General features: G+C 41.0%; 5 protein-coding genes and 1 long non-coding RNA gene across 7 annotated transcripts in view; 1 reads left to right on the top strand and 5 right to left on the bottom strand.

Moving 5' to 3' along the window:
• The window catches only part of LOC127142707 (uncharacterized), a 58011-nt gene extending 46345 nt beyond the window's left edge, over window positions 1–11666 (top strand). The window contains exon 3 of one of the 2 annotated variants that reach the window (XR_007813676.1): window positions 11599–11666. This is a non-coding gene — a long non-coding RNA (uncharacterized LOC127142707). Of the gene's footprint in view, window positions 1–920; window positions 989–11598 lie in introns of those variants that run through there. The other variant, XR_007813677.1, reaches the window with a different exon arrangement.
• Window positions 1–13829, bottom strand: part of LOC108885477 (protocadherin gamma-C5) — a 161672-nt gene extending 147843 nt beyond the window's left edge. Inside the window, exon 1 of the mRNA XM_051072361.1 lies at window positions 11395–13829. Within this exon, the coding sequence (XP_050928318.1) occupies window positions 11395–13674 (2280 nt within the window). The 5' untranslated portion in view covers window positions 13675–13829. The remainder of the gene's footprint in view (window positions 1–11394) is intronic.
• Window positions 68–10550, bottom strand: LOC108885494 (protocadherin gamma-A3). The gene is made up of 2 exons (XM_018679864.2): window positions 7588–10550; window positions 68–563 (listed from the first exon to the last, which is right to left on the bottom strand). The coding sequence occupies exons 1-2, from the start codon at window positions 10039–10041 to the stop codon at window positions 546–548; spliced, it is 2472 nt and encodes an 823-aa protein (XP_018535380.2). The 5' UTR covers window positions 10042–10550; the 3' UTR covers window positions 68–545.
• LOC108885496 (protocadherin gamma-A12-like) lies at window positions 3641–6602 on the bottom strand. Its single transcript, XM_018679867.2, has one exon. The coding sequence runs from the start codon at window positions 6415–6417 to the stop codon at window positions 3964–3966; it is 2454 nt and encodes an 817-aa protein (XP_018535383.1). The 5' UTR covers window positions 6418–6602; the 3' UTR covers window positions 3641–3963.
• A 479-nt stretch (window positions 13830–14308) lies between the features above and the next one.
• Window positions 14309–17365, bottom strand: LOC108885669 (protocadherin beta-15-like). Its single transcript, XM_051072385.1, has one exon. The coding sequence runs from the start codon at window positions 16992–16994 to the stop codon at window positions 14526–14528; it is 2469 nt and encodes an 822-aa protein (XP_050928342.1). The 5' UTR covers window positions 16995–17365; the 3' UTR covers window positions 14309–14525.
• Window positions 17366–21780: 4415 nt separating this feature from the next.
• On the bottom strand, window positions 21781–22704 carry LOC108885668 (protocadherin gamma-A12-like). Its single transcript, XM_051072601.1, has one exon. The coding sequence runs from the start codon at window positions 22540–22542 to the stop codon at window positions 21781–21783; it is 762 nt and encodes a 253-aa protein (XP_050928558.1). The 5' UTR covers window positions 22543–22704.
• Window positions 22705–22735: the final 31 nt, after the last annotated feature.

Here is a 22735-nt window from a genome sequence, read left to right as displayed (position 1 = left end):
TTAGCTCTTATAATATGCAAGCATATGAATAAAAAATGCCCGTGTGACGCACGTGAAACAGATAAATTACATACACAAAATACCACTAAAATTTCTATCATTGTTCACGAAGCGCTGGGAAATAAAACCCTAATAATTTGGTAATTAGAGCAATGAACGACGGCATTTTTGATTCTCAAAATGATAACTTAAATCACGCGCAAGGTGTTTTTCAAATACATAATCACGAGTGAATACACACAAGAGACTCTGGAGATCAGCACTTTCATATTTACAAAGTTGCAAGAACCTAGCAGGTTAGGAGTCTGCCTTAACACAACATTAACTAACTCAAAGCAACGTGCGTGTGTAATTTCATTCTAACACTAACTCAGAGTAAAGAGTGATACTTTGTTGAAGTTCGGCATGTCAATACAGACGCAGTAATCTTATCAAGTGATACTGAGTACTGCTGTCCATGGTGCTGAACATGATGACATAGTGCGAAACAGTTCACTAGACGTTAAACTGAACAAAGAAAAAATAATAATGGCACCTAGATGAAGCTATATTATTTGACTAACCTCTAGAGGAGAGTCTGGTTCATCCAGGATGCTCTTTTCACTTTGTATCCGCTGCATTGTCCCTGTAGAACTGGGGTCCATTATCAGCACGTTCTGACTACCAGCTCTGCCGAACTTACAGTCACTCTTTCTGGAGTCAGTCGTCCTGCACACCTCGTAATTGTACACGTGTTGGAGAGTCCCTGTCCCCAAAGTGTCTGAGTAACGTGGAGGATAATATGGAATCACAGGGAGATTGGAGTGATACAGGATGCGAGACTGTCTCCATCTGTAGATTTTCACTGATATAATAACCACTAAACACGTGATGAAGAGGAAGGAAACTACAGCCAGAGCCAACACTAAGTAAAAAGTCAGGTTGTCATTGTACTCCTTGTCCTGGGTAAAGTCAGTGAACTCCGACAGAACTTCAGGGAAGCTGTCCGCCACCGCCACGTTAACAATGACTGTAGCTGAACGAGAGGGCTGCCCGTTGTCCTCCACTATAACAGTCAGTCTTTGTTTCACTGCATCTTTATCAGTCACTTGGCGGATAGTTCTTATTTCTCCATTCTGTAAGCCCACTTCAAACAGCGCCCTGTCTGTGGCTTTCTGCAGTTTATAGGAGAGCCAGGCATTCTGTCCAGAGTCCACATCAACAGCCACCACTTTAGTCACCAGATAGCCCACATCTGCTGAACGAGGCACCATTTCAGCTACCAGAGAGCCACCAGTCTGGACTGGGTACAGAACCTGAGGGGGGTTGTCGTTCTGGTCCTGGATCAGAATTTTCACAGTTACATTACTACTGAGTGGAGGAGAGCCTCCATCCTGAGCTTTGACAACGAATATCAGTTCTTTGATCTGTTCGTAGTCATATGAGCGAACTGCATGAACGATTCCGCTTTCTGCATTTACAGAAACATATTCAGAAACTGGAAATCCGCCTACACCACTAACATCCAGAATATAAGATATGCGAGCGTTTTGGTTTTCATCAGGATCTTTAGCTCTCACAGTGAGAAGAGAAACGCCTGGGGAGTTGTTCTCTGCAATACACGCACTGTAAACACCTTGTGAAAATGTTGGAGAATTATCGTTCACATCAGAGACCTTTAAATGAAAGGTTCTTTTTGTTGACAGAGGAGGCATTCCTGCATCTGTCGCAACAACAGTGATGTTATAGTCTGACACACTTTCACGGTCTAATACAATATCAGTTACCAATGTATAGTAATTTCTCAAATTAGATTTAATTTTGAAAGGTGCGTTTTGTTCTATTCTACAATTTACTTGTCCGTTATCACCTGAGTCGAGATCTTTTACATTTATAATGCCAATTGTTGTACCAGGAGGGGAGTCCTCTGACACAGGACTAGTGAATGACATCACATTAATGACAGGTGGGTTATCATTCACGTCAATCACATCAACTACAACTTTACTGGAGTCTGTCAAAGCCCCTTGGTCAGTTGCCTCAATGCGTATTTCATATTTCTTTGCTTTTTCATAGTCAACCTCCCCTGAAAGAAATATCACACCTGTTGTCTTGTTAATTTCGAAAATACTGTGTATGTTGCCTTGCATTTTTGAAATAGAATAATAAATCAAACCATTTGATCCACTGTCTGCATCACTAGCATTCACGGTGATTATATAAGTCCCTTTAGCGGCATTTTCCATAACAGTGGCTTTGTAGACTGACTGATTGAAAACAGGAGAATTGTCATTAACATCTAAGACAGTGATATCTATATTTACTGTACCAGATTTCTGTGGCGTCCCACCGTCCACTGCTATCAGCTTTAGGGACAGACTAGGATATCGCTCTCTATCCAACGGTTTCTCAAGGACCATCTCCGCATTTTTTCGTCCGTCATTATTTGAATGCTTTTTTAAGATAAAATTTTCATTCGGAGATAAATGATAGTCCTGAAGCCCATTGAGTGCTACATCAGGATCATTGGCTGTTGGTAAAACAAAACGCGCTCCCGGAGCGGCTGATTCTCCAATCGTCAGTTTCATGTCGTGCTGATGAAAAGAAGGTGAATTATCATTTATGTCCAATACTTCGACTGTAACGTGGTGCAGTTCCATCGGATTTTCTAAGATCAGATCAAAGCTGAAGCTGCACGGTGTTACATCTCCGCAAAGCTGCTCCCGGTCTATTCTCTCATTCACGACTAGAATCCCTTTGTCTGTCTTCAGCTCGGTGTACTGGATGCTTTCTCCGGTAACGATACGGGCCCGACCAGAACGCAGCCTCTGCATATCTATTCCAAGGTCCAATGCGACATTCCCAATAAGGGACCCCTTCTTCATCTCTTCTGGGATTGAATAACGTATTTGACCACTGGCAATATGACTTAGAAAAAAGAGAAGCAGAATGCTTTGCGGCGTCAGTTTGTAGCACAAACGCCATCTTAAAGCCCGGCAGAGATGTTTTCTGAAATCCATGTTACCAAATAAGCGTTATGAAACGATACTCTTCAAACACTGGAGGATTTACAATAATTCCTCTCTCTCGTAGAAAAAAAAAATCAAACCATTGCCAGTATATCTGGGCCCATCACAAATGTCGTCCACAGTCAAAGTATATCTGCCCAATACAGAGCAGAATGAAGGAAGGCACCGCCTAAAACACTGTTCCGATTTGTTTTTACTTGACCAACAGCGTCCCTTAGAGTCCACTCACTGAATATCAACACAAGGAAGAAAATTAACTGCAAATTCAATTCACATAGCAACTGACTGCCAACAATCTCACTTGCAGAGAAAATCAATATCGTCATTACCACGAAACTGAAACAAACACAAACTCTGGTATATGATAAATTCAGTAGTACAGTGGGGTCCTAAGCATCTAACATGCCACACAATACAGTGTCTTACGAGTGCAAGCAACGAAAAACTTTAACTATAGAAAACAATGCATTGCTGCACACAGAAGCACAGAAATGGAGGAAATTATTATAAAATCTCAAGAAAATTACCCACTTGCACTGCAAAAGCGTACAAAATAAAACTTCTATTGAATATTGATAAGCAGCGCAAAGGTGAGGAAAGGTTTGAATTTGAACAAGTCATCAACACCAGACGTGAGAGGTTCTGTTTTTTTTCTAATCCTATGACAGAAGTATTTACCTGATGTCTCTAGTTTTCTTAGAGTCAAAAACAATATAATTTGGAAATGCAAGAGAGATGCATTTTAACGTAATTCGTAGAACGTGGTTTTAAAAGCCATTGCTACGTTTGCACAGGGTGTTACAGAGGCAGAATCCTTACAAAATGATTCAAACAACCTGAGGCGCTATCCCTGGTGCTGAAAATTAAAGCAAGGTGTTCAAGTATGCATAATCAGTGCAACCATTTAAGATGAAGAGAGAAAAACATACAGGATCAGAGGAAAGGTAAGGTTATCCTAACTCACCTCTAAAGGAGAGTCTGGTTCATCCAGGATGCTCGTTTCACTCTGCATTCGCTGCATCGTCCCTGTAGAACTGGGGTCCATTATCAACACGTTCTGACTACCAGCTCTGCCGAACTTACAGTCACTCTTTCTGGAGTCAGTCGTCCTGCACACCTCGTAATTGTACACGTGTTGGAGAGTCCCTGTCCCCAAAGTGTCTGAGTAACGTGGTGGATAATATGGAATCACAGGGAGATTGGAGTGATACAGGATGCGAGACTGTCTCCATCTGTAGATTTTCACTGATATAATAACCACTAAACACGTGATGAAGAGGAAGGAAACTACAGCCAGAGCCAACACTAAGTAAAAAGTCAGGTTGTCATTGTACTCCTTGTCCTGGGTAAAGTCAGTGAACTCCGACAGCACTTCAGGGAAGCTGTCCGCCACCGCCACGTTAACAATGACTGTAGCTGAACGAGAGGGCTGCCCGTTGTCCTCCACTATAACAGTCAGTCTTTGTTTCACTGCATCTTTATCAGTCACTTGGCGGATAGTTCTTATTTCTCCATTCTGTAAGCCCACTTCAAACAGCGCCCTGTCTGTGGCTTTCTGTAGTTTATAGGAGAGCCAGGCATTCTGTCCAGAGTCCACATCAACAGCCACCACTTTAGTCACCAGATAGCCCACATCTGCTGAACGAGGCACCATTTCAGCCACCAGAGAGCCACCAGTCTGGACTGGATATAGAACCTGAGGAGGATTGTCGTTCTGGTCCTGGATCAGTATTTTTACAGTCACATTACTACTGAGTGGAGGAGAGCCTCCATCCTGAGCTTTGACTACTAGCTGAAGTTGTTTAATTTGCTCATAATCAAAGGAGCGAACCGCGCTAAGAACTCCAGTTTCAGAGTTTAAAGACACATAAGTAGAAACTGGACTACCACTGACCTGTGTGTCCTCTAAAAGATACGAGATTCTGGCGTTTTGGTTCCAATCAGAGTCCTTCGCGCTGACAGCAAATATTGAAATTCCAGGTGAATTATTCTCTGTGATCTGAGCAAAATAACTGCTTTTATCAAAAACTGGTGCATTGTCGTTTACGTCAGAGATTTTAAGATGTAATTTTGTTGAGCTAGAAAGTGGGGGAGTCCCAAAGTCCGTGGCTGTTACTGTTATGTTATATTCTGAGACCGACTCGCGGTCAAAATGTTGATCTGAAACTAAATTGTAATAGTTTGTTAAAGATGACTCGATTTTAAAGGGATGTTTGCCATCTATAGAACACTTTATTTGCCCATTTTTCTCAGAATCTGCATCTTTTATGTTTAAAACGGCAATCGTTGTACCAGAAGGTGAGTCCTCAGACACCGGGCTAGAAAGTGACATTATATTTATGACTGGGGCATTGTCGTTAACATCAATAACATCCAGTATAACTTTACTGGTCCCGGTGAGACCACCCTGATCCCTTGCCTCTACCCTAACCTCATATTTTCTGTCTTTTTCATAATCTATTTGACCAGATACAGAAATCGTTCCAGTATTTTCATCAATACTGAATATATCTGCTGCACTCCCTTTCATTTTAGACAAACTGTAAACGATGACTCCATTTGAACCGCTGTCTGCGTCTGTGGCATTTACTGTAATAATGTCTGTGCTTTTCATCGTGTTTTCCATCACAGATGTTTTATACACTGACTGGTTAAATACTGGAGCATTGTCGTTGGCATCTAAAACAGTGACATCTATATTTACTGTACCAGATCTCTGTGGTGTTCCTCCGTCAACTGCGATTAACTTTAAAGACAAATGCGGACGTTGCTCTCTGTCTAAAGGCTTCTGTAGCACCATTTCAACGTATTTACTTCCGTCTGGATTTGCATGTTGCTTCAAAATAAAATTGTCGTTTGGTGACAAAACATAATCTTGCAAAGCGTTCTGCCCCACATCTAGATCCTCTGCACTATGAAGTGGAAACTGCACTCCCACTACAGCCGATTCACTTATTTCAAAACTGATAGGTTTATCTTTGTTTGGGAAGACGGGAGCGTGATCATTTATATCCAAAACCTCAACTGTAATTCTGTGCAGTTCGATTGGATTTTCTAAAATCACCTCAAAACTGAAGCTACATGGCGTTATGTCTCCACAAAGCTGCTCTCGGTCTATTCTCTCATTCACGACTAGAATCCCTTTGTCTGTTTTCAGCTCGGTGTAGTGAACGTTTTCTCCCGTCACGATACGGGCCCGCCCAGAATGGAGCCTTTTTAGATCCAAACCAAGATCTTGCGCTACACTACCAATGACGGAGCCTTTCTTCATCTCCTCTGGTATGGAATAACGAATCTGACCACCTACCATGTTCACCACATGCAGCAGCAACATAAGCAGTCCTATTTGCCGTTGCAGTCCACAAAACATTCGCCATCTTATGCAGGTGGTGGATCTTCGAAGTGCCATCACTCAAAAACAAATCGAAATAAGTTATGTATATCCAATTACTATAACGATAAACCAAGCTCTGATAACCGTGTCGTCGTTGCATAAACTCGTCCTCAACATTTACACGCAAGACTGCGAGACCATGTTTGCCTCAAACGTCGACAAAACAGAGAGCTTTCCTCACTGCATAGTCAGTCAGGGGATGGACTGAATGACGACAAGACACAGAAAATATTTCACTGACCAACAGCGTCCCTTAGAGTCTAAAAGGTGAACATCAAGTAAAGCTTTCTACCACAGCACTGAGAATTATAAAATAGAAATTGAACTCGCCTCCGTCTCTTGAGGAGATGACAATGGGACGACTTCTAATATAGTATTTGAAAAGTAAAACATGGGCCAGGTCAGTATTCGAATTATAACAAATTCTGTGTGAAAGTAAAAAGAAAAGCAATTTGTCAAAAACAAAAGGAAATCAAATCTCATTCTCTAACAATTCGACTAAAAGTGGAATGGGTACTACAGAGAAAACATACAACTGATATAAAATGAAATTAATAAAATTGTTATATTTACGGAGAATACACGTCTGAATTCTGAACTGACATAAATAACTGCCTCCAATGACTTAGTGATTTACAAGGTGTTGTGAAAACTGGTGTGGAATTTAAGCACTCTAAAATATGTTGATATGCAACAATTCTGTATATGTTCATCGACAATATGCAACGCTAACGCAGGAAGAGTATTGGTCACTAAAATATTCATAAGAGGAAGCTTGAGCGGGATTTTGGTTCAGCGTGATGCTGTTACGCAGATTCAGCATTTTGATTTTACAGCATCCTTCATTGCCACGCCAGAATGTACTATTAAAAATCAAACCATTGGCAGTACATTTGATACAGATACGTGGAGATTAAACATTATTAGAGTAGCATCACTTTCTCTTAAATACATTTCCGCAAATATACAGTTACGAGAAACTGTTCCTGTGATATTCGTTTAGAAGCATATGATTTCCAAAGCTGTATCTATCAAGATTTTAACAGTTCCAGATTTCTATCAGGATAAGCAAACTGAGATGCTGTCCATGGTGCTGAAAGTGACAGGATAAACTTTAATGTTTTTTTTTATGTGCACAACTAAACAAAATAAGATAAAAGGGAGATGCACGATTATTTAACTCACCTCTAGAGGAGAGTCTGGTTCATCCAGGATGCTCTTTTCACTTTGTATCCGCTGCATCGTCCCTGTAGAACTGGGGTCCATTATCAACACGTTCTGACTACCAGCTCTGCCGAACTTACAGTCACTCTTTCTGGAGTCAGTCGTCCTGCACACCTCGTAATTGTACACGTGTTGGAGAGTCCCTGTCCCCAAAGTGTCTGAGTAACGTGGAGGATAATATGGAATCACAGGGAGATTGGAGTGATACAGGATGCGAGACTGTCTCCATCTGTAGATTTTCACTGATATAATAACCACTAAACACGTGATGAAGAGGAAGGAAACTACAGCCAGAGCCAACACTAAGTAAAAAGTCAGGTTGTCATTGTACTCCTTGTCCTGGGTAAAGTCAGTGAACTCCGACAGCACTTCAGGGAAGCTGTCCGCCACCGCCACGTTAACAATGACTGTAGCTGAACGAGAGGGCTGCCCGTTGTCCTCCACTATAACAGTCAGTCTTTGTTTCACTGCATCTTTATCAGTCACTTGGCGGATAGTTCTTATTTCTCCATTCTGTAAGCCCACTTCAAACAGCGCCCTGTCTGTGGCTTTCTGCAGTTTATAGGAGAGCCAGGCATTCTGTCCAGAGTCCACATCAACAGCCACCACTTTAGTCACCAGATAGCCCACGTCTGCTGAACGAGGCACCATTTCAGCCACCAGAGAGCCACCAGTCTGGACTGGATATAGAACCTGAGGAGGATTGTCGTTCTGGTCCTGGATCAGTATTTTTACAGTCACATTACTACTGAGTGGAGGAGAGCCTCCATCCTGAGCTTTGACTACTAGCTGAAGTTGTTTAATTTGCTCATAATCAAAGGAGCGAACCGCGCTAAGAACTCCAGTTTCAGAGTTTAAAGACACATAAGTAGAAACTGGACTACCACTGACCTGCGTGTCCACTAAAAGATACGAGATTCTGGCGTTTTGGTTCCAATCAGAGTCCCTCGCGCTGACAGCAAATATTGAAATTCCAGGTGAATTATTCTCTGTGATCTGAGCAGAATAACTGCTTTTATCAAAAACTGGTGCATTGTCGTTTACGTCAGAGATTTTAAGATGTAATTTTGTTGAGCTAGAAAGTGGGGGAGTCCCAAAGTCCGTGGCTGTTATTGTTATGTTATATTCTGAGACCGACTCGCGGTCAAAATGTTGATCTGAAACTAAATTGTAATAGTTTGTTAAAGATGACTCGATTTTAAAGGGATGTTTGCCATCTATAGAACATTTTATTTGCCCATTTTTCTCAGAATCTGCATCTTTCACGTTCAAAATAGCAATCGTTGTACCAGGACGTGAGTCTTCAGACAACGAGCTAGAAAGTGACATTATATTTATGACTGGGGCATTGTCGTTAACATCAATAACATCCAGTACAACTTTACTGGTCCCGGTGAGACCACCCTGATCTCTTGCCTCTACCCTAACCTCATATTTTCTGTCTTTTTCATAATCTATTTGACCAGATACAGAAATCGTTCCAGTATTTTCATCAATACTGAATATATCTGCTGCACTCCCTTTCATTTTAGACAAACTGTAAACGATGACTCCATTTGAACCGCTGTCTGCGTCTGTGGCATTTACTGTAATAATGTTTGTGCCTCTCATCGTGTTTTCCATCACAGATGCTTTATATACTGACTGGTTAAATACTGGAGCATTGTCGTTGACATCTAAAACAGTGACATCTATATTTACTGTACCAGATCTCTGTGGTGTTCCTCCGTCAACTGCGATTAATTTTAAAGAGAAATTAGGACGTTGCTCTCTGTCTAAAGGCTTCTGTAGCACCATTTCAACGTATTTACTTCCGTCTGGATTTGCATGTTGCTTCAAAATAAAATTGTCGTTTGGTGACAAAACATAATCTTGCAAAGCGTTCTGCCCCACATCTAGATCCTCTGCACTCTGAAGTGGAAACTGCACTCCCACTACAGCCGATTCACTTATTTCAAAACTGATAGGTTTATCTTTGTTTGGGAAGACGGGAGCGTGATCATTTATATCCAAAACCTCAACTGTAATTCTGTGCAGTTCCATTGGATTTTCTAAAATCACCTCAAAACTGAAGCTACATGGCGTTATGTCTCCACAAAGCTGCTCTCGGTCTATTCTCTCATTCACGACTAGAATCCCTTTGTCTGTTTTCAGCTCGGTGTAGTGAACGTTTTCTCCCGTCACGATACGGGCCCGCCCAGAATGGAGCCTTTTCAGATCCAAACCAAGATCCTGCGCTACATTACCAATAACTGAGCCTTTCTTCATCTCCTCTGGTATGGAATAACGAATCTGACCACCTACCATATTCATTGCATGAAGCAGCAACATAAGCAGTCCTATTTGTCGTCGCAGTCCACAAAACAATCGCCATTTTAAGGATATGTAGGTGGGAGATCCTCGAAGTGCCATCATGGCAACAAACAATCGAAAAAGATTACTTATATCCGATTGATATCAATTGTAAATCTGGTTCTGATATATCCGTTTCCTGGTTGCATCTAAACACGTCTTCAACGTTTACATGCAAGTCTGTGAGACTATGTTCGCCCCAAACGTCGAAAAAACACTGAGAGTCTTCCCCACTGTATCGTCAGTTCGGGGGATGAACTGAATGACGACACAACTCAGAAAATATTTTACTGACCAACAGCGTCCCTTAGAGTCTAGAGGGTGAATTTCAAACGAGCCAAAGAGCACAGTACTAACACTCTTTAAAAAATAGAGTTGATTGAATGAAGAGGCTGAGTTTAAAGATACTGTTTGTAAATAAAAGCAAACTCTAACACATCACATTGTTTTCAGTGGAAAAATGAAAAAATGTGGAGTGAAAATAACCTATCCAAAGTAAATGAAGAAATAAAATAAAATCTTAACCCCGAACAATATGCTTTCAATTAAGCAGATTGCAATAAATAAATACAGCAGCAGTTCTTACAGGAAATAAAACATCTACATGATGTGAAAAATAGTTAGCTTTAAGAAAATGTGCATGTTTTTCTTTTATTGTGGAACAAAAATAATGTGTTCCCACAACAAAAGCGGTGTATTATAATGTGCTACATAAGCACTACTATTGAAATTAAGCTGTTCCCCGTGTAATATGATAAAATGTAAATAATTCAGTATAAGGATTTTTGTGACATGCAGTGACAGCTTAGGCTGTAGAAATCAGTGTGATGGATTGGCATATGTGTTGCCTTTAATAATGTTTGTGTTCTGTCATTTGGGATTTGAGATACTTTATTAAATGTTTTTGCCTACTCAATCTAAACTCTTGCCATCATTTAAATAAATGTTCGAATATTAAGCGAATGAAAAACTGAATACTGTACACAAAGGCACAGTATGAAAATTACTTGGCTCTTCAACACTGATAAATATGAACATAATTGTATTAGATACAATGTGACAACTACATACTGTACTTTCCATCGTGAATGTACAGATTTGCAGGAGCTGAACTCAATCAATGACAGAAAACAGCTGAGCTGTCCATAGTGCTGAAAGTGACATCGGAGAACTGTTAGCGTTAAGTGCAGCTAAAGATAACAAAACAAACATGCAAGAACAGAGAAACTAAAGAACATAGACGAAGCTAAACTTTCAACTAACCTCTAGAGGAGAGTCTGGTTCATCCAGGATGCTCTTTTCACTCTGTATCCGCTGCATCGTCCCTGTAGAACTGGGGTCCATTATCAGCACGTTCTGACTACCAGCTCGGCCGAACTTACAGTCACTCTTTCTGGAGTCAGTCGTCCTGCACACCTCGTAATTGTACACGTGTTGGAGAGTCCCTGTCCCCAACGTGTCTGAGTAACGTGGAGGATAATATGGAATCACAGGGAGATTGGAGTGATACAGGATGCGAGACTGTCTCCATCTGTAGATTTTCACTGATATAATAACCACTAAACACGTGATGAAGAGGAAGGAAACTACAGCCAGAGCCAACACTAAGTAAAAAGTCAGGTTGTCATTGTACTCCTTGTCCTGGGTAAAGTCAGTGAACTCCGACAGAACTTCAGGGAAGCTGTCCGCCACCGCCACGTTAACAATGACTGTAGCTGAACGAGAGGGCTGCCCGTTGTCCTCCACTATAACAGTCAGTCTTTGTTTCACTGCATCTTTATCAGTCACTTGGCGGATAGTTCTTATTTCTCCATTCTGTAAGCCCACTTCAAACAGCGCCCTGTCTGTGGCTTTCTGCAGTTTATAGGAGAGCCAGGCATTCTGTCCAGAGTCCACATCAACAGCCACCACTTTAGTCACCAGATAGCCCACGTCTGCTGAACGAGGCACCATTTCAGCCACCAGAGAGCCACCAGTCTGGACTGGATATAGAACCTGAGGAGGATTGTCGTTCTGGTCCTGGATCAGTATTTTCACAGTCACATTACTACTGAGTGGAGGAGAGCCTCCATCCTGCGCTTTGACGACGAATATCAGTTCTTTGATCTGTTCGTAGTCATATGAGCGAACTGCATGAACGATTCCGCTTTCTGCATTTACAGAAACATATTCAGATATTGGAGACCCACTAATCTCACACTCTTGTAAAATGTAAGACACACGCGCGTTCTGGTTTTCATCGGGGTCTTTAGCATGAACACTAAGCACGGAAACGCCTGGAGAGTTATTCTCTGCAATCAAAGCACTATAAAAGCCTCGTGGAAATACTGGGGCATTGTCATTGACATCCGAGATCTTTAGATAAAATGTTCTTTTAGTTGAGAGGGGAGGCGATCCTGCGTCCGAGGCAATAACAGTGATGTTACACTCTGACAGATTTTCGCGATCTAATGCAGCATCGGTTATCAATGCATAATAATTTCTCACGTTGGATTTAATCTGAAAAGGAACAACACCTTCGATGGTGCATCTTACTTGACCGTTTTCATTCGAATCGGCATCTTTAACATTAATTATGCCAATGGTGGTACCAGCAGGGGAGTCTTCTGACACAGGGCTCGTGAATGACATGACGTTAATGACGGGAGCGTTATCATTTACATCGATAACCTCAATTTCAACTTTGCTGGAATCTGTCAGCCCTCCTTGATCTTTAGCTTCAACCCTGAACTCAATTTTTTTGTCTTTTTCAAAGTCTATTTCCTTTGCCACATAAATTCTTCCTGTAGTCTCATCTATGTCGAACAAATCAGCTATTCCTGCCTTAGATTTTGAGAAGAAATACGTTACTCTCCCATTTGAACCACTGTCTACATCGCTTGCATTCACAGTAACAATGTGAGTGCCTTTTGGTGCATTTTCAATCACAGTGGCCTTATACACCGATTGATTAAACAATGGAGCATTATCATTGACATCTAAGATACTGATACCTATATTTACTGTACCCGATCTCTGTGGATTTCCGCCGTCCACAGCCAACAGTTTTAGAGACAGGCGTGGCTGCTCTTCTCTGTCTAAGGGTTTCTGAAGCACCATTTCAGCATATTTACTCCCGTCTGGATTAACATGTTGTTTCAAAGCAAAATTATCGTTCGGAGTCAAAATGTAGTTCTGCAGGCCGTTTGCTCCAACATCAGCATCGTCCGCACTCTCTAAAACAAAACGGGAGCCAAGCGCAGCTGATTCGCTAATTTCAAATTCCAAGTGCCTATTTTGAAAAGTGGGAGCATTGTCGTTTACGTCCAGTACCTCTATTGTCACAGGGTGCAACTCCATGGGTTTCTCCAGTAAAATCTCAAAGGTAAAGCTACACGGTGTCACGTCTCCACAAAGCTGCTCTCGGTCTATTCTCTCATTCACGACTAAAGTCCCTTTGTCTGTCTGCAGCTCGGTGTACTGAATGTTTTCTCCGGTCACGATACGGGCCCGACCAGAGCGGAGCCTTTTCAGATCTAAACCCAGGTCTTGTGCGACATTGCCAACAAGCGACCCTTTCTTCATCTCCTCTGGGATCGAATACCGGATCTGTGCCTCCGTCTGAATGAGAAGAATAAACTGTAACATAAACAGATACACTGTCCTTCGCAATCGCCATCTTAAATCTCTGTCTCGATGATGCTCTTTCAATGCCATGTGAAAACAAGGATTTCAAACAAACCGAGCAGGGAAGAAAGAAGGAAGATTTCAGGTCAGTGATGAAAACGGATACATTCCAGGTTAATTTAGATTGGAGTTAGAAGTCTAAATAACCCGCTGAGCCCCAGCTCGTATGAAACACAGATCATCTCCTCTTGTAAAACGCAGTAACAGGGGAGGGAACAAGCCTGCCTCATGAGGCATGGTGGAATTGATTTACCAGGCAACAGCGTCACTTAGAGGCTAAACTATGAAACTCGTCTATCCAGACATCCAGTGCCATGAGTTTAGTGTTTCGAATGATACTCTCTAAAGTAATGGCATATGTGGCCATAGAAATACGATTATGATTGATCACTCTAATTACGGACATGTAAGGTTTCTTCAGGAAATGAGAGAAGGGATTAATTAATATAGTGAAAAGGTTGTTGTTCATTGCCTCTAGACCACATTTAAGAATCAAACGTTTCTTTCCTGTTGGCAAAATGATGAATATATAAGAGGATCAGTCTCTTCCTCATTAAAAACAACAACAAACACAAAATACTAGTTTGCAAGGAAACTGTAGTAAAAATGCACTATTACTTACCAATCTGTAACAACATGTTACATGTTGCATTAAATTTAACCAGGTCTCTTCAAACCAACCCAAAAACCTCAAATGACAACAAACAACAATATCTCAATGCAAAGCAGGACTTCAGTACCATGGACAGAGGAAGAGCTGCGGAACCAACCGCCAGTGTTATAAACATCATGCTGTACTTGGTGCAGAGTAATGGTTTTTATGTGTCCACTATTACAGCTAGAATCAACAACATCAATACAAAAATATGAAAGTGAACTTTCTAACAAAACATATTACGCCCAAAGATGCAACAGCTGATATGATAAACGTCCACAGACAGACTTACCAGAGTAGACATATGAGATACTGCTGATGACTGCTCTCCATTCTGCAGAGTTTCAGTTCCAGCTCCATCCACACTAACCAAACTTTGACTCATCGGTTTCATATATTTCATGTCACTCTTTCTGGAGTCAGTCGTCCTGCACACCTCGTAGTTGTACACGTGTTGGAGAGTCCCTGTCCCCAAAGTGTCTGAGTAACGTGGAGGATAATATGGAATCACAGGGAGATTAGAGTGATACAGGACGCGAGACTGTCTCCATCTGTAGATCTTCACTGATATAATAACCACTAAACACGTGATGAAGAGGAAGGAAACTACAGCCAGAGCCAACACTAAGTAAAAAGTCAGGTTGTCATTGTACTCCTTGTCCTGGGTAAAGTCAGTGAACTCCGACAGCACTTCAGGGAAGCTGTCCGCCACCGCCACGTTAACAATGACTGTAGCTGAACGAGAGGGCTGCCCGTTGTCCTCCACTATAACAGTCAGTCTTTGTTTCACTGCATCTTTATCAGTCACTTGGCGGATAGTTCTTATTTCTCCATTCTGTAAGCCCACTTCAAACAGCGCCCTGTCTGTGGCTTTCTGCAGTTTATAGGAGAGCCAGGCATTCTGTCCAGAGTCCACATCAACAGCCACCACTTTAGTCACCAGATAGCCCACATCTGCTGATCGAGGAACCATTTCAGCCACCAGAGAGCCACCAGTCTGGACTGGATACAGAACCTGAGGTGGGTTGTCGTTCTGGTCCTTGACATGTACATTAACTGTTGTGTTACTAGTTAGTGGTGGCGAGCCTCCATCTTGAGCTTTAACTCGTATTTTATACTCTTTGACTTGTTCATAGTCAAGTGAACGCAAAGACTGAATTACTCCACTTTCCGTATTAATTGAGAAATATGAGGAGACTGGAGCTCCATTAAATTCGCTGTCAATAAGAAAATATGATATGCGTGCATTCTGACCCTGATCTGGATCAGTTGCGTAAATCTGCAACAGAGTGACACCAGGAGAATTGTTCTCCATTACCTGAGTGCTGTAAACACTTTGGCTGAAAGCGGGTGCGTTGTCATTAATATCAGTAACGTCTAAGAATACAGTTTTACTGCTTGATAAAGCAGGCAAACCCTCATCTGTGGCAGTGAGAGTGATGTTGTACTTGGAACGCTTTTCTCGGTCGAGGTTTTGCTCTGTGACTAAGGTGTAGTAGTTTCTGAGAGATGATTTAATTTTGAAAGGGAGGTTTTCGTCTATATTTAAATGAACCTGCCCATTTTTACCAGAATCTTTATCTTGGACGCTAATCAAGGCCACAACTGTACCAGGAGCAGAATCTTCTGAAATCTTACCCGAATATGAAGCCATTGTGATCACTGGGCTGTTATCATTCACGTCTGCTAATTCGATAATTAACTTGCTGGCGCCCACTACACCCCATGGATCTTTTGCTTGAAGGTTTATTTCGTAACTTGGAGAAACCTCGTAATCGATGTCACCGGTGAGTTTAACCTCTCCAGTGTAAGAATTTATTTCGAAAGGACAGGATGAATGCTCTTCTAGGTGGGTGAAAAAATATGTGACGTTGCCATTATAACCTTGGTCTAAATCGACGGCACTGACTCTAGCAACAACTGTGCCTCGGGAAACATTTTCCAAGACGGACACTGTGTATAAAGACTGCGTAAAAACGGGCGCGTTGTCATTTGCGTCCAGAACAGATACATGTATTCTTACTGTCCCAGACCTCTGCGGCTCCCCACCATCAACAGCCGTTAATATAAGCGTATGTTCGTTTTGCTTCTCGCGATCCAAACTACTCTGAAGCATCATTTCAGCATATTTACTCCCATCTCCTCGGGTGTGTTGTTTGAGAACAAAATGATCGTTTGCTTTTAAAGAGTAGCTTTGCAGTGAGTTTACTCCTACGTCAGGATCAGCTGCGCTATCAAGCAAGAATACAGTCCCTGTGGGCGTCGATTCGCTAATTTCCAAGTTAATTTCCTTTTTGGGAAAAGCGGGAGCATGGTCGTTTACATCTTGTATTTCGATCGTAATGGAAAACAATTCAAGTGGATCCTCGAGGACAATTTCTAGACTAAAGCTACACGGAGATTTCTTGGCGCATAATTTTTCTCTGTCAATTCTTTCATTGACAACAATATGTCCTTTGTTCTGGTTCAGCACGACATATTGGTTATCCTCATCAATAACAAGTCGAGCCCGACCAGACACCAACCTTTTTAAATCCAAGCCCAGGTCTTTTGCGACGTCTCCAACAAACAGCCCTTTCCTCATTTCCTCTGGAATAGTATAACGAATTTGTCCATTAACCGCAGCGACAACACAGAAAAGCAAAATGGATACTCTCCAGTCCAATGAGGCGCCTTTGCTCCTCAGAGTCTCCATTTCTTCCAATGAATATCAAATCCAAAATAAAACAGATATCCGGAGGGAGGTCTTGCACTCAATATGTACCATATGTATTTTGAATAGTCCCCTGCCAAATCTATACAATGCGACCGTCCAAACTAGAGCCTCAGTGAATGTATGCACACGGTTATCGCCTATTTCCCTCAGAGACGGGTGGTGACTTTGTCTCTGTAATAAGGCCGATGTTATACAAGTAGTCTCCTTAGGCAACAGCACCACCAACAGTGACTAAGTTAAACAACATGAGTAAACCACCTACTCCACTGTCCGTCTAGTGTATACAATGTTTACAAGGCCTTTTAGCCTAAACCTTGATGTTGTGGCCCTTTGACATGAAAATTCAGTAAAGAATATAACATCAAAAACTAGATAGATAGATAGATAGATAGATAGATAGATAGATAGATAGATAGATAGATAGATAGATAGATAGATAGATAGATAGATAGATAGATAGATAGATAGATAGATAGATAGATAGATAGATAGATAATCTCCTCCCTCTTGATCCAATCTAACTGATGAGCCCAGTGACCTACATTTGAGTTGTGGAATTAACATCTAGTATGAAACTGCTGCAACATTCATCCACAAGCATGAACAAATACTGGCAAATTTCACAGCACTATACTTCTGCATGTACTTAAAACATGATGTCTGCACAGGTAGGAATGCCTATCTTAAAATGGGTCACGATAGTGCCTTGCACGGTCCCCTGCTCACACACAGTATTAGCATATACAGCCGCAGAGCATAACATTCTGCACATCATGATTGTGCATTATTCAGGATATGACTGCACAGCAGCAGCCAGGATTATTATTATTCATGTCGTTTAAAGCCTAGGGTAGAATCACATAGCATGCACAAATAAGAGCAATGCAGCTGCCTGTGTTACAGAACTGCTGGCTAAAATTTCAGTCTTGCATATATATAACTTCAAAAGAAATAATTTAGAAGAAATGTGTCTTATAAACATTAATAATTTTGGTTATGTTGGCTGATTTCAACAGTCCCCATGTGGTGAAAAGGAGAAAGTGAGGAAAAGAGATAAAGAAAAGAGACAGAAAAAATAGGCAGAAACTCATTCTAGGTCAGTTGTATTGGATATTGATTGTGGGAATTGAGTGTGGTGTTGATGAGGCTGTAATACTATTTTAACTAACTTTAAAAAGTGTACAATGTGAGATTTACAGAGAAAAGAAAATGAAAATCATCTTACCTGTTCGACCAAAATTGAAGTTTCATTCAGGGGGTGTGATAAGAAAAGAAAGGAGAAAAAAAGAGAACAGTTAGTATGAATGCTGATAAAACAAAATTTAATTAGATCTTGACACATTCTTTAACATTTATATGCATTATGTACATATCCACTGGGAAATAATGAATACTGTTATAGTTGGATCTCAGTGTCTCTCAATCTTGTGACTTGTTGTCACATGAATGTTTTGTTGTGTTTGGTAAATAAATCTTTAACTAAATCAAAATATTCCTAACTTAACCAGACCTCACTGGATTTTTTTTAGAACAGCCACTGACACTTAAAGATGTCACAAAACACAGACTTTCTTAGTGTTATGTACAAAGCGTGTCAGCAGTTTGCTCCACTTTGTACAAGAGGTGTCTATAACTAAACAAAACTACCCACAAAATTCAAATACAGTGGAAACTCTGCCATGTTTGTGTTAATTGCAATCAGCCATGCACATCAATTTTCATCATTCTTCAGTGCTGTCAACCACACTGCTTAAAACAGTCGTTGATTCTTATGACCCAGATAATAATAAAATGGACAAAGATTAAGCACTGCTTTTTTTTTCCTTCTACCACAGTTGAAATTAGGAGCACACAGGGGCCTGCAGCTATAGCACCGAAAGAGACACACATGAATTCACATGCAAGTTCGTTTGATGACAAAACCTCTCTGCTTCACTACCATGACACAGGCAGTGGCAGGCAGGAATGCACTCAGAAACACGCACACACATCACCATTTAACTGTTGTATAAGACTCTAACCACAGAACTGAGTGCTGCTCCAGTACTTTCCAACATTCATACATACTGCATGAAAACATTGTTTTCTGTTGATGTGACTGTAAAAGTGCTTCACTTTTGTACTATCTTTTCTCTTTTTTTTGTGTTGTATATTGTATATTTACTGCTGTATGCTCAAAAAATTCTTGTCTTCATACTAAAGATGCCTTAGTAGAGTCTAAGTGACAGGTGATCTCAACAAGCACAGTTTGAAAAGAATGATGATTAGCTAGTTTTGTATGACACTTTGATTAGCGAACTGTCAGATCTAAATCAAAGAAAGAAAGAAAGAGTAATGACAGAACTGTGTAGGAGCTCAGATTGTCATGTTGCACTGCACATTAAATAAAGTCTGCACTTATCTGTCAAAGACATGCATACAAGGCTTTGTTAGGGTGAAAGTTTTATTTTTTGTGAGTTGTCTTACTGTTGTTATGATGACCAGCTGTTTTAGTTTGTATTACAAATGTCATTCACTCCTGTTCTTTACAAGTTCTGTGCAAAAGGTCATTAAGCCATTGGAGAAGTAGAACACAATCTTCTCTTCAAGTTTATTTTTTTATCAAATACATACAGTCTGATCACATATTGTTCAATTCATGACATGTAGCACAATCTTTTTTGTTTTGTTTTGTTTTGGCCTATGTGATAAAACAAATCATGTGTTGTTTTGTGAAAACATAACATAGCCATCATCTTGGCTGTAGTGTATTCCAAGTAAAATAAATTGACTACAATTAAAAAAACACACACACAAAGAGGCAAAAATAACTACACCAACAGACAAAGCAAAATATAACAGTGAGGACTATATTCCCTCAAATATATCACTCTCAGAGGACATATTCAGAGAGGTCTACTGTGCATTTTAAGTGCAGGAAATGACACACATCAGATTTATGTAATCATTTAAGTGATTAGATTCCTCTTCTCAACTGACAATCCAATATTTATGTTTGAACTTTTAAAGAAAACAGATATTACTCATGCTGTATGTTTTTCATAAACACTTCATGTCCTGATGTTAGTTAGTTAAGGTATGAGAACAATACACATTTACAGATAATAAATCAGAGAAAACTAAACGTGGCTGAAAAGAGAGAGAAAGTCACATAGAGGCTACTAACTAGTGACAGACAGGCAGGCAAATAAAACAAGCCTGACATAAGTTACCACAAACAACTGCCTGCTAAAAAAAATGCAAGATAGAATCATTTATTTATTTATGCTCATGTGATACTATTTTAGGAAAATATTCCAGAATATAGATTATGTACAACCTTAAGATTGCTTTCTGTGTTTCAAAATTGGCGCCGGGGTGGGGGATGGGCGTGGAGAGCACGGTTGAGGTTATATGCAAATCTTCAATACAATTACAAAACGTTTTGATGAACTAATAACATATCCATGAAAAATCTTGATGCCTTTAAACTCAACAACAGTATTGGATTTTCCTTGTAATTCTAAATAACCATGAGAAAATGAGTGGAATCATAATATATTTGACAGTCAGAAGGTCCTAACTGAATTCATTGCAAATGGATTATTATTATTATTATTCCACCACATATTTACAATATGTTATGGCCGAGTCTCACTTGACCACGAAGCAAGGATGCGGTGCACCTGCCCTCACCTTCAGACTAGCTCTGTCTGTACTAGTGCGCCTTAAGGTGTTTTTTTGATAGGCTGCACTTCTTTTCTTCAGTGTGTCAGTGTCTGTGCTTGAGCCAAAGCGAAAATCACCTCTCCACGACCCAGTGGTCAGGAAGGAATCATACCGGTCATCTTTCAGGAGGGTCCCACAACGACTTAAATCTGTAAAGCTGGGGGGGCAGTAGGTCGTGGGGAAAACGGGGAGACTGGCGGGGTCGAACGGTAAACATAACCACGCCGGCAGAGCTTAAAATAAAACACTGCGCTGATTAAAATGATGAAAAGGGAGGAAACGGTTGAGAGAGCGATAATCAAATAGAGCGTTAAATTATCGTTGCCCTGTGATTCATCAGTGAACTCAAAAAGTTCGTTTAAAACAGGCAGACCGTCACCAATTACTATACTGACAGTAGCAGTGGCGGAGAGAGATTCCGACCCGTTATCCGTTACTAAAACGACAACAGTTTGTTTCGGTTCATCGTCCTCCATGAAAGCTCGCGCTGTTCTGATTTCCCCTGTGTGCAGGCCTACCGTAAACAGATTAGGTCGCGTTGCTTTGATTATTCTATAAGAAAGCCAGGCGTTATGGCCAGAGTCTGCGTCCACAGCTACCACTTTAGTAACCAGGTACCCTCTAGGTGCTTCTACTGGCACCATATCTTCAGCAATGAACCCGGTGGTTTGGACAGGATATAGGACAACAGGTGTATTATCGTTTTGGTCCTTAATAAAAACGTTTATGGTACAGGTGGTGGAGCGTGGAGGGTCGCCTCCATCTCGAGCTATCACCTTAATTTGGAAGTGAACTGACTGTTCATAATCAAAACGACGTAATGTGAAGAGCTGCCCTGTTTCTGAGTTGATGGTGAGAAAAGAGGACGCTTCAGAATTTGAGTCCTTTGATATTTGGTACAGTATTCTAGCATTAGATCCATCGTCAGTGTCCTCTGCTTTCACTTTCATCACAAACGTGCCAATTGGTTGGTTTTCCAAAATGTTGGCATTGTACTCGCTCTGTGTAAAAGTCGGGGGATTATCATTTATATCATTAACCACGATTGTTAGAACTTTTACGCTGGAGAGTGAGGGAGAGCCCGCATCAGTGGCCGTGATGTGATGTTGTACTCTGGTTGAAGTTCTCTGTCTAATAATCCGTCAGTAACTAACATGTAGTAGTTTTTCACCTCTGATACAAATTTAAATTGAACATTGTCTGAGATTGTGCACGTGACACGCCCACTGCTTCCAGTGTCCAGGTCATAAATGTTAATCAGAGCAACCATAGTTCCTGGCTTAGAGTCTTCAGCTACGTTAGCAGAGGCCGACTTTATTTCTATCACGGGTTTATTATCATTTACATCAATTACATCAATTATAAGTTTACAGTGAGAGGCCTGACCGCCGCCATCTTTAGCCTGAACATCCAGCTCGTGCGTACTAGCCTCTTCATAGTCAATGAGCCCTGTCACCCGTACTTCTCCACTCTGAGGGTTCATTTCAATAACTCCTCCAATCTTGTCTGACAGGTGACTGAAAGAGTACGTTATCTCTCCATAAACACCTTCATCTAAGTCCGTGGCATTCAGTTTTGCTATGACAGTCCCTACGGCCGAGTTCTCTGGTACAGAAGCTTTGTAAACTCGTTGGCTAAAAACTGGGACATTATCATTGGCGTCCAAAACACGGATGTGGATAGAAGCAGTTCCTGATCTGACCGGATTTCCCCCGTCAATTCCATTGATTTTCAGTACATGTTCAGCCTGTGCCTCCCGGTCCAAGGCCTTTTTAAGGACTAGCTCCGGATAAGCATTGCCATTTATTTGAGAACTCATTTCCAGTGCAAAATGATCATTCGGGCTCAGTTTATATTCACGGACAGAGTTGATGCCCAAATCGGGGTCATGCGCGCTCTCCAACGGAAAGCGCCTCCCTAGAACTGTAGATTCCACTAAATCTAGGTTTATCTCTCCTGCAGCAAAAACTGGGCTGTTGTCATTTATATCTGCAATATCCAAAACTAAGCTG

The sequence above is a fragment of the Lates calcarifer genome, linkage group LG8 (assembly GCF_001640805.2).
Source record: "Lates calcarifer isolate ASB-BC8 linkage group LG8, TLL_Latcal_v3, whole genome shotgun sequence".
NCBI lineage: Eukaryota > Metazoa > Chordata > Actinopteri > Centropomidae > Lates > Lates calcarifer.
This window is presented reverse-complemented; position numbering and strand designations above follow the sequence as displayed.

What these genes read in the sequence shown, in the direction of transcription:
- LOC108885668 (XM_051072601.1), bottom strand. Translation starts at nt 22,542, where the DNA reads ATGAGTTCTCAAATAAATGGCAATGCTTATCCGGAGCTAGTCCTTAAA.
- LOC108885496 (XM_018679867.2), bottom strand. Translation starts at nt 6,417, where the DNA reads ATGGCACTTCGAAGATCCACCACCTGCATAAGATGGCGAATGTTTTGT.
- LOC108885494 (XM_018679864.2), bottom strand. Translation starts at nt 10,041, where the DNA reads ATGATGGCACTTCGAGGATCTCCCACCTACATATCCTTAAAATGGCGA.
- LOC108885669 (XM_051072385.1), bottom strand. Translation starts at nt 16,994, where the DNA reads ATGGAGACTCTGAGGAGCAAAGGCGCCTCATTGGACTGGAGAGTATCC.